Source organism: Antrostomus carolinensis, unplaced genomic scaffold (assembly GCF_000700745.2).
Source record: "Antrostomus carolinensis isolate BGI_N321 unplaced genomic scaffold, ASM70074v2 scaffold15353, whole genome shotgun sequence".
NCBI lineage: Eukaryota > Metazoa > Chordata > Aves > Caprimulgiformes > Caprimulgidae > Antrostomus > Antrostomus carolinensis.
The window spans coordinates 42891-54203 of NW_010305961.1; the positions used below are offsets into that span (position 1 = coordinate 42891).

The 11313-nt window shown below is 41.6% G+C and overlaps 1 protein-coding gene across 1 annotated transcript; it reads right to left on the minus strand.

Moving 5' to 3' along the window:
* Nucleotides 1-8886: 8886 nt before the first annotated feature.
* Nucleotides 8887-11294, minus strand: KLF2 (KLF transcription factor 2). Its single transcript, XM_010164961.2, has 3 exons — nucleotides 11211-11294; nucleotides 10195-11086; nucleotides 8887-9784 (listed from the first exon to the last, which is right to left on the minus strand). The coding sequence occupies exons 1-3, from the start codon at nucleotides 11283-11285 to the stop codon at nucleotides 9609-9611; spliced, it is 1143 nt and encodes a 380-aa protein (XP_010163263.1). The 5' UTR covers nucleotides 11286-11294; the 3' UTR covers nucleotides 8887-9608.
* Nucleotides 11295-11313: the final 19 nt, after the last annotated feature.

The following is an 11313-nucleotide window of genomic DNA, read 5'->3' on the forward strand; positions in this document are numbered from 1 at the left end:
GTAGAAGAAAACTTAGCTGTGATTTCTCCCCATTGTATTTAATACAGTTTTCTGTATAAAAAGGAAGATTATACCCACGTTCTTCCCTTATGCTTGTAGCTCAGTGGTTTGTAAAATACCTGCACTTGTTCTTCTAAGACAAACCTTTTCTCGCAAGAAATTGATCATCTTCTTCCTCCAGAACAGTGAAATTTAAAGCACAAATAGGCCTATCGCTATTTGAGCAGAGAAAATATGTACAATGCAAGATATATAAAATGTGAGTATACACAATGCATATACAGTGTACATTGAGATCCATATTATTTGTGTCTATGTGTGTATATATATATATAGCATATTGTATAATGTAATAATAGTGTGTGTATATACTATATATGTCCACATACTATGTCTAGTATACAGTTACTTGTGCTGTACATAAAATGTGTATATACAATGAATATGTAGAATATGCACATATATTCTATATATTAAAGCTTGTGTGTATGTATGTATTCTCTAAACAGAGATGGATGCAGAAATGAAATTTTTACAGAAATGCAGATTAGATCATGGCTCTTAGAATTTCAAAGTTCTGGTGAAAGAAAAAAAAAAAAGGAGAAATGACTACTTCTAATAAATTTGTTTCAAGATGACTTTCATTGGCATGACAAACTGTGTTTGCTGGCTGTGCCAAGTGTAAGAGAGAAACCTGGCAGAAAGTCGATATCTGCGCTGGATGTGATTTTACACACGTGTCTTTGACTCGTAGGCTCGATTTCTGATCTCACATGTGATGGTCATGTCACCTTGTTTCTCTAGGCTGAGGCAATGATTTTTCTCCTACATTTGCTTGTAATTTCACTTCTCTCTTTCTTTTTTTTTCCCTTTTTAAAAATAATTTTTAAGGAGCTGTTCGCATACACACATACACCCCAAACAGTCGCCCAGTAAGGTGGAAAACACGCTTTTCTTGCTTCATTCCAGTTATATGGGTTGCACATAATTGTCATCTGGATTTCAGCTCTGTTTTTCCTCCACTTCCACCTAAGCTTTTACTTGAGGAGGAGTGAGTATCCATTGCATTCTTGGCTTTGCGGAAAGAATGGAGGTGATTCTAATTCCTCCTCGGATAAATTATGAGACTCTGTGGTACATTGAGCAATCACAAAGAGTTTAGTAGGCTTTTATAGTGGCACATGTGTGTTTTATACAGAGTATCGTCACTGCTGGAATGACTCATGGAAAACCATGAATTGCACACAGCGCCGAGGCACAACAGTTAAAACAGGAAAGACTGACAATTATTCACGTTGAACCTACGCATGCAAACTTCGCGTGTAGGACACAGGTATTGAGTTACCCACATTATCCTTTACAGACCAGTATGTTCCCATTTGCCTCGAGTGGTTTCCCTAAGTTATATTCATAGATTCTTGTTGTAAAACATACCAATCATCCTGCAATACAAACAGATGCTCATAAAAGTAGTACTACTACAGTAATGCTGTATGAAATATTTTTATATTGGCAAATTTTTCCTCATGAAATCTCTGCTCTATGAGGATCATCAGTCCTTACTGCATTTGGTTTCATGTCCTGTGCTCTCAAAGTCTAGGAAATTCCAAGCTGTGTCTGACTGTGTAAGCTTTTTTTTTGCTTTTTTTTTTTTTTTTTTTAAATTCCTGTCTGTGAAATCTGTTGTCAGAAATTTTGTAGAAATTATTTTTTCATCTTAAGCTCAAAGATAATGCACTTTTCTTGGATTCTTCTTATAATCCTTTTGGGGTTACTATTTCTTCTTTAGTGTTTCTCCATTGAGAAGAGTATTTATTCTGTAGAACCGAGGCCCAAGGAATTTTGGTCCAAGTAGAATTATTGCTTTCCCTCGTGTAAGAGTTTGATTTCTCCTTTTCTTCTGTGTTTTATTCCTCCCTCTCAGGAATTTCATTTCTGTTTAATCCTCATTTAGAGTTGGAACTCTGTTTAAGTGAATTGATCTGTGCTAATCATGATCTAGTTCAAGTATCTTCCTACGCTGGTGGAACAGCTAAGTTTTTGTTGTGTGTCAACCATTGCATCTCTCCATAGACTTCACAACAAACATCCTTTCTTAGAAAGGAATTTTGCTTGGAGTATGGTGGACTCATAGAAGATGTATTTTTAGAGTAAATACATTAACTATTATTCATTTGACACACCTGTTCTATCAGTTGATATACTGCTCTTTTTACTTGAAAGTTTTATAAATAAAAGCTAATTTGTTATAAAATGGAATTTTCATTTTTCCAACTTCTGCCTTCCCCTTTAAGTTTAACTTTAAAAGGAAAACTAGTGACTGGCTCCTTCTGCTATTACAATTCTAGAGTGCTCTTCTGGTGTCCCTTTTAATATGACGTTCTTTAGTCTGACCTAAAAAAGGTGGAAACACAAAGTGGAAACTGCAATGTTGACCTAAATTTGACTAATATCTCCAAATATGTACATTATTGTAGTTATATTTATCTTTCAAATATGATAACAAATTGAAAGGTATTTTAATTTTAACCCATCTCATGTGTTTATTGTTTAATATAAGAGAAATGTTATTGTTTAATATAATAAATGAAAAGTTACTTTTTGGAGCTCTGAGACTTTGGCAATCTTTCTTTACTTTTTTTTTTAAATCTGTGATTTCACAAGCTTTTGTATCAAATTTGTGAATCTTGCTTTGAGCAACTGCTTGATTCTCTGTATTGAGATCTTTTTTTCTTTTGGCTGGTGCCCTCCGTGCACTGTTTTCCCTTCTTCCTCGTCCCAGCCACATTTGGTCTGTACAGACCAGTCAGTAAATCCAATGCCGCACCCTTTCCAAAACAATTTGTGTGCCGCAATGCTAAACATCCAGGCAATTTATACTGGGAGGGGTTAGAGAGATCACCAGAGACAAACCCTTTCTGCTTGCTGGAAAAACACACCTCACTATCATACTATTCGACATTATTCACTTTGACTCATTATTCTCCCATCTGTTTGTTTTATTTACTCTGCTTCTGCACACATTGGCATGGTTAACAACAGATTGCCAAGGCAGGTTTCTCTTGAAATTGCTCTCCAGCGATTATTTTTAGTACGTTGACATTTTGAAGCCAGGATTTGACTACAGTGTGTCACAGACAGGCACAACTTCTTATACAAGTTCTCTCATCGTGTAACGCTCCGCTTACAAAAACATGGGCCGCAGCTCCCTGTTTGCTCCTGCTCGAGTTTTTAGAGTTTGTCATACACAATGTTCTCATCCTAACACCCAAATATTTGCCTAATCCACATTGTCCGTGCCTAATTCCAAAGGATTCCCTGTACCAGGCATCGCATAGAGGCCAAGAAGCTCTTTGCTGGCAAGGGAAGAAAAGCATAGGCATCCTGTTAAAGAAAAAATATTCGTGAGTGGAAACTCGAGCATAAAGAAACTCTAAGCGATGAGCCCAGCTGTTAAACCTCAAAAGCAAATGTAGCATTTGTTGACTGTACCGAAGTGCAGCCCCAGACCAGCTTGCGTTGAGAAATTCTGAGCTCGCGGAGCCCTCGCTGCCATCCCTACCACTGAAATCATGGTCATATTTTTCTTAGGGAGGTGCTACCAGAAGAAAACTGCTGAATCTCCTCTCTGCTGTACGTGACTATCAATTTAGTCACTCTGATCATCTTTCACCTCCTGTCTGGTTAGCATTTTTTTTACTTTAACAACCACAATTAAAACTTTTTATTGGTGCTGATACAGCATCTCTTCCAAATGCTATAGCCTTCCCTATCGATGGATTCTCATAACACTCTTTGCCAGCTGCAAATATAATATATTTCTGCTGTTTAACTTGCCATAAATGTTGTCCTCAATCACAGCTTCTCAGAAGGAAACAGCACAGAAGAACAAAGCTCTCTACCCCATCCCTTGCACCCACGGGAAGGGCACCCAGGCATCCCATACCCCTTATTTCACAAGTGTTTGCAATACAAAATCATTAATATATCAAAACCCACTTATGGTGTCATTGTGCACGGGCTGTAAAAGAATTGGTCGTTGGGATTTGAGGATTTTTAGGTGTGTGTTTTGTTTTGTGTTTAAGCCTCAGGCTCAGTAGTTTCTCGCCTAATACATTAAATGTCACAGGGGATGATGTCCAATGTGATATTCCAGATGTTTCCTGATGACATAATGATAGGTCAGAACTCCAGGAATGCTCTGAGCTGTAAAAAGTGAGAAACCAAAGTAAAAGTGATTTAAAGAGATACCCCATCTAATTTATAAACCTCTAAGTCCATCTGCAATTTCTGGGTTGCTGACTTTATGCTCACTACAAAAGACAGAATACTTTTGATTTGCTAAAAGGAATTATAATTGCAGTAGGTGAATAAGCAGGTGACTAATGCTAACTGTGGTTACAGAGTAAATGAAAACCTTGTTGCTCCTGCTCTCCTTGTGATTGGAAAGGTGGTTTTGTTAAAAGTTAATACGTCTTCATTATATAAAGCAGTGCAAATGACTCATTTTTTATGTCTATATAAAATATTATAAGATCAAATAATTGTGGCTGAAAAGTCAGACCTCAGAAGACTAAATCAAACACATTTTCTGCCTAACAAGTGTAGGATAAATCCCTGCCTCCTTTGGCCACGTCAGGTTTAGAGCAGTTTCATGGCAGGGGCTATTCCCAATCTCAGCCTAAGTGATGGGGAATTGGGTGGTTGGGATCAAATAGTACAGAGCTTTAAGGGGTCTCTGGGAATCCGTAAGTTGAGCCACTTACCTCCAGAGCCTGTGAACTGTGTATGGCTACGTGCTTTAGGTTACTGCCATTTGGCTTCTAAATCTATTCCTTCTCCTCCAAATCTACGGGAAGCGTGTTTGGGAATGGAGCTGTGCCTGAGCCTGGGTCTTCAGTCGTGGCAGAGAGGGGCTGCTGCAGTCCCAGCGACTTTCAGGAGCTTTCACCACCCCACTCTTGGCATGCAGGATGAGTCCCAGGCAGGTGGGACCTGTGACAGACCCAGCTGAGAGCAGCTGCTTCAAGAACACGCAGGAATTTTAAGGTTTGTAGATGCTACCAGGTATGTTTCAGATGTTAGCAATGGGGATAGCTTTCTCCCTGTTAAATTACATTGGGTTTGGATTGAATTTTCCTCTTTATGTTTTCCCCCCAACACTGCTAGTTACCATAGCGATGGCTACATGACTGTGTTGTAGTTGTTTTATTTAAATATAGCAAAAGAAATTGCTGGAGCTTGTGATTCTGACTTCGAAAATTCAATTTAAGAAAAGCCTAACAGCTACTCTGTGTTATAGGTGCACAAAATAGCTTTTAGAAACCACAGAGCTTCTACCACAGAAAACCACAGAACCGCACAATCCTATAATTTGAAGAACGGACAAACTTTTTTTGGCACTTCTTGTGGATGGAGGACCAAAGTTTAGAGCCAGTCGATGTTTTCAGGCAGTTTGTAAACGACTGCGAGTAACCAAGGACTCACACAGGCTGAAATCCCCCCTCCCTGCACCAGGTGAGCTACGGCCAAAATTTAAGCTTAAACTCCCCCCCCAACCATGATCATCTGCAAAACTGCAAATCTAAAATGAACTTCTAGAAAAGCTGGAGGGTTTCTAGTCCATCCTTGTACTTTAGGGTTGAAAAGATGGATTGGAAAGTGCCCTGCTCGCAGGGTGCTGGTGTGGTGCTGGGCTGAATTGCAGGGTGCTGCGTCTCCCTCGAGAGCTGGAAGGTGACGGAGCGACTGCAACGGCAGGACACGGCTCTGTTCTGGGAGCTGTTTCAACAGATTCTGTGCTACGGTGTTTTCTGAAGATGAGTTCCCATTGTAGTACAGATTTAACTGACTCGTCTGAAGTCAGCAGGTGAGAGAACAACCGTTTTCAGCGTAGTGAAACCCAGCGCTCTGAAACCCCGAGTGGAATTAACTGACTTTAAACAGTAACTCCTCTGGATGGTGTCTCGAGTTCAGAAATATTTGCTATAACTTTCACTAGGAACATTGTGCAGGATTTGCTAGTTTCTGTACTTAACGTGCTCTATCTAATCGGGCAATCTATCTTGCAAGTGTAATGAACCCATCACTGTGGTGTCTTATAAGAATATGTGTGAAAATCTTGTTTACAACCGACTCTACATTTCCTCCCATCGGCTTTAACTACAACTTCTTTTTCTTTTTCTTTTTCCTTTTTTTCCCTAGTGTGTTAAAATCCAAGCTAGCTGCAGATGGAAAGGGCAGGTCTTCGCTTCATGCTTCCTAGGAGGTATCTGGGATTCTGGGTCTTTTATGTTAATTAGAAAAAAATTACTTTAAAAGATGATGACCTGATGGTCTATTATTAGAAGATGTTGCAGAATGTTAGTGTTTGCCTGCTGGCCAGGGGAGACTTGGTAAATTTGATGGAATCACATTGACACATCTTTGGATGTACCAATTTAAAGCAATTTAAAAAATGAAAAAGAAAAAGAGAGTTGCCAATTACTCATAATAGAATGTGGGAAGAATGAGATCAGCATCTCTTTCTTTCTGCTACAAAGTTATCTTGAGATTCAAGAACCTGGAGTTTCCTGTAAAGACCACACAGAAATTATCTTATAAGCTCTCCCTTAGATAATTAAAATAAAGTTGGTCATGAGCTTTTATTAGTGTTTTGTCCCTTTCCACTTTTAATGGCCTGTATTTATATATTTTATATGAGGGTTTTTAATATTTCTGTATGAGGATGCCTTTGCCCTATTTTCAGTTGAGTTGCTCAGAGGACACAACTTGCTCATTTTCACATAACAAACGACACACGGCAGAACATGTCCCCACCGTTCATTGTGATTTGAGTGCTGTTTGGTAACACAGTATTGTGCAGATAACAAGTGTCTTATCTGAAGACCTTGTAGTGAGCAGGAGCAGAGGTAGACGGGGTTGTGACACTTACAGATAGACCATGCACCGGAGCAAGGGGAAACCTGGACGTTCCCAAGCAGAGGTACTGGAGGAGGGAGGAGGAGCACCCATGCCATCGCAGTGGGTGCTACAGAGGAGCCACACAAGTGGGTTTTTTTAAAGGTTGGTGGATGCAGTAACATTTCTCTCTGCCTGCAGGCACTGTGCAGCGTTCGTGCTTTGTGCCAGCTCACTGCCTGTAGCTCACTTTCACCCGTGTAATTTGGGAGGATACAAACATGGCCAGAGCAAAGGGCCACCTAGCCCAGTATCCTGCCTCTAAGAGAGGTCACCAGAGATGGCTGGGGACGAGCAGAACCAGATAAGCACGTTGTGATGCTTCCAAGCTCTCCCCCATTGCTGGAGAGCGATGGCTGGGGACCTTCCAGAGCCAGATGTGGGGCTGTGCACTGAGAGGTGGCTGTACCCACTGCAGCGAGGTGACAAACCTTTTTTAACTGCGTTACAAAAGAGGGAGCAGTTTGATATTGCACTGAAACCTGGGAATGACTAAAAACATTGTCAGTTCTTCAGAAAGAGCAAGGGAAAGACTATGGGAAGGTAAGGGTAAGAATGAATTTCAAAAATCGTGTTATAAACACCAAAGGACATGCTGAAATATGAAAATCTTCGGCTATGGGGAAAGAGAAGGAAATACCTAGAACTGTTGCAACAACGAATGTGCTAATTTTAGAACATCTTTAAGTCATCCTCACTTTCTGGAATTAGATTGTGCAATTTTTTTTTTTTTTCTAGCAAATAAATGACTTTTGTTTTTAATGAAGAAATGTTAAATCTCCCTTATATTTCACTTTGAAAGAGCTATAAAAGTGAAATGTGGAACTCATTCTTCCATGTCAATGATTAGAAGCCCAAAATACATCTGTTCCACATGAACAACTGCAGACTTTGCTTTCACAGAAGAATAGTTATATTTGTAGTTACTTTAAATGTATTCCTGTTGATTTCATTTGTGTGTATTCTAACTGGTAAAGTCAGAAAAATGTCACAACCTAAAATCAAGTTCCAAGTAGCCAGATGTTAAGGAAAAATGCTCCAATATTAAGCTGACTCTGCATACTTAATTAGCAGTGATTTTGTACTACAAGTATCAAGGCTCACCACTAAACCATAGCTATAAAAACAGAGGATCCTCATCAGTTTCAGGCTAATTGCATCTATATATTACTTGGACTTCTGACCTCATTTACAGCTGTGGAAGAGCTTTGGGGGGGGCTCCATTGGACTTGCTGCAGTATCTAGTATTGCACTATCCCATTTATTTCAATTTAGTTTTCAGAATCTGGATTCCTGGTTAACTTATTTTCCTCCAAAATAATAAATACCTTTCTTAACTCCTGAAATCTAGGTGGGATTCAAAATTATTAAGTGAATTTAAGTTGTTGGGACTTAGTTATGAAGGTATTTTAACCTGTGTTGTGAATTTATGTTTAAATTCCACTACTGTTCTATTGGAATTCTGCACTGAGCTCTTGAGAGCAAGGATAATTTATGTACAAGAATGCCTTAAAATAAGCCTCCATAATTACAAAAATGCAGTGTTTAAATTTATAGTAAAAACCCACACACTGCTGGCAAAACTGTAACTGCATCTGGAAAACATTAAGGATGCTATTAAAATAGTCTAGCATAAACTAGAAATGAGACTGAAATTACAGTGTTGCTTACTTAACCATTTTTAGGAAGTGTATTTTGAATGGGATCTACTTTCCTATTTGATTTTTTTGATAAAACACCGTATTGTATCTTGTTTAGCACTGAGAATGAATTCCATATTCTCTTATCTATTTTAGAAAAATCCATAGCTCAGATTTTTTTAAGTGTCTTCTTACAGTCGTCGATAATTTAAAACATAACCAGGTGGGTGTTGGTTCAACCATCAGGGGAAAAAGTAACAGGGAGATCTCAAAGGAGAATAAAAACCACAGCAATTAAAAACTTATTTTATTAAAAAGATGAAATGTTTTCAAACATTGAAAAATTATGTTTTTACAAAAACAGAAATAGGCAAAATACCCATTTGTCTTCTATTTACATATACAATATTTCTCATTGTATAAAATTATTTACAATATATAAAAAAATTACAGTAAAATAGGTTATTTTCTTACAAGACATCAAGCCCTGTACTTCTAGTGTAGATCATGGCAAACAAGAATATTATTGCACCTGTGAAACAAACAGTCTAACAATAGGAGTGTTCTCTTAGCCATGCCTTCAACTGAGATCTAAAATAACATCATTATTACAGTAACATTCATTTAATCTCTTCTAGGGTCAACTTCAGGCAGTTTCCATACAAACATTGTCTTGTAAAGCTTAGGACTGGGCAGTTAGAATCAGAAAAAATAACATATTTACAGCTTCTTCTGTACAATCTGTATGGAGTCTTATGGAGTTTACCCTTCACAGAAGCTGCATAAATAACCCTTGTTCTCCTGACCAGCACGGGCAGGTTCACTGATACAGTCACGTCAAATTCTCTGCAGGAGATGACTGGCTAAGTCTCCTTGTGTCAAATCCTCCTCAGCTTCCATCGCTAGAGCGTCGGTGCCTCCCTACGTAGTACCAGCTACAAGTTTTTAACACTTCTGCACCTGAGCAGTTAAATAACGTCCGCTGTTGGCAGGTCAGAGTCTCTAGGGCTACATGTGCCGTTTCATGTGCAAAGCCAGGTGGTCTGACCTGGAGAACGCCCTGTCGCAGAGGTGGCACTGGAAGGGCCGGTGGCCGGTGTGTTTGCGATAATGACGGGTGAGTTCGTCGGAGCGAGCGAACTTCCAGCCGCAGCCTTCCCAGTTGCAGTGGTAGGGCTTTTCACCTGTTGGGGAAATCACAGAGAGCGTGACTCAGCGCGGCACTCCCACGTACAGGCAGCATCACACACACCAGGCAACCTTCCCAGTTTATCTCAGCATATCCTTATATTTGCTACCAAGCCCTTCTACAATAAGAGCCAAGTGTTCTTAAGCCAAACGAGACTGCTCTAGCAATTCCTTTACTAACCTATACCTGCAGTGAAAATCTTTTAAGAAGGGGCATTGGAAGCCCTTAGAATAAGCACAGGAAAACAGACATTATAGATCTAACCACCTGTCATAGCTACACCATGAATACTCCTAGATTTAAGAGACTACAGGGTTAAAGCTCAGGCTGCAAACTGTCTTAACAAGCAGCTATCACATCTGGCAAGCAGCGTATCTCTGGATGGAGGCAACCAGCTGTATTTACCTGTGTGTGTCCTGAGGTGGGCCTTCAGGTGCGAACTCTTGGTGTAGGTCTTTCCACAGCCCGCGTAGGTGCACGTGTGAGTGGCTGTCCTCTTCCGTGGCCATGACCGACGTCCTCTTTTTGGTTTGGAGTCCAGCAGCTCCAGAGGGGAGGAAGGAGGGGTGAGCATGCCTCTGGGAGCAGAGGGTTGTAAGGGCAGGTTGTCCTCGAAAAGACCAAACTGGGAGGTGTTCTGGTACTGGAGATGGGTCTGTGGGTGGTGGAAGCTGGAGGCTGGGTGGTAGCTTTGCTGGAAGGACACAGATGAGGGGCACATCATCTGCGTGTGGCAGTCATTCACCATGAGATCATCGGGGCTCAGTGGGGGTGTCTCTGCCCCGGGGATCTGGGGGGAGTTGGCCACCCGGGGCTGCTCATAGGCCATCATGCAGGTTGCGTTGCCCTCCTGCTTGATCTTCGGGCAAGCCTGAGGCACCAGACCCAGGACTGGTCCATAATTGTCCATGTCGGGCTCGGGCTTAATGTTCTCAACGAACTGTGGGCCCCCGAAGCTGGGTGTCACGAAGAACCGCCCGTGGACATTGCCAGGAGGGCAGTAGTTGGAGTCCATCTCAGAGCGCATCATCTCGGGCACGATGCCGGCGTTGTAGGGCGGGGGGCTGCCCTGCTCCAGGGCACTGTAGCATCCCGGGGACGGGTTTGTCTGGTAAAAGCCGCTGCTCTCCCCTTGGGCAGGGGGATAGTCCCCACCGGCTGCGCCCTGGCCGTAGCCATCGCTGCCCATGGAAAGGATAAAATCCAGCACGTTGTTGAGGTCTTCATCCTCTTTGCGCGGGGAGAGGCCACCCCAGGTACTGGTGGGGGTCTTGGCCTCCTGGTCACACTTCCACCTCTGAGGGAGAAAGAAAAGGGAGAAGGTTAGAGGTGGCGTTTGTAGGAGGGGGATTCAGGGATCCCACCCGTGCGATGAGCCGTGCCGGCCTCAGCGGGGGTGGAGTGGGGGGGTTTAGACTCACTTCGTGGAGGGTTTTCTCGCGGCAGGGGCTGGCGAAGGTGGCGAAGGAGGGCAGGATGGTGTCGCTCAGCGCCATGGTGCGGCCGGGCGGGACGGCAGACGGC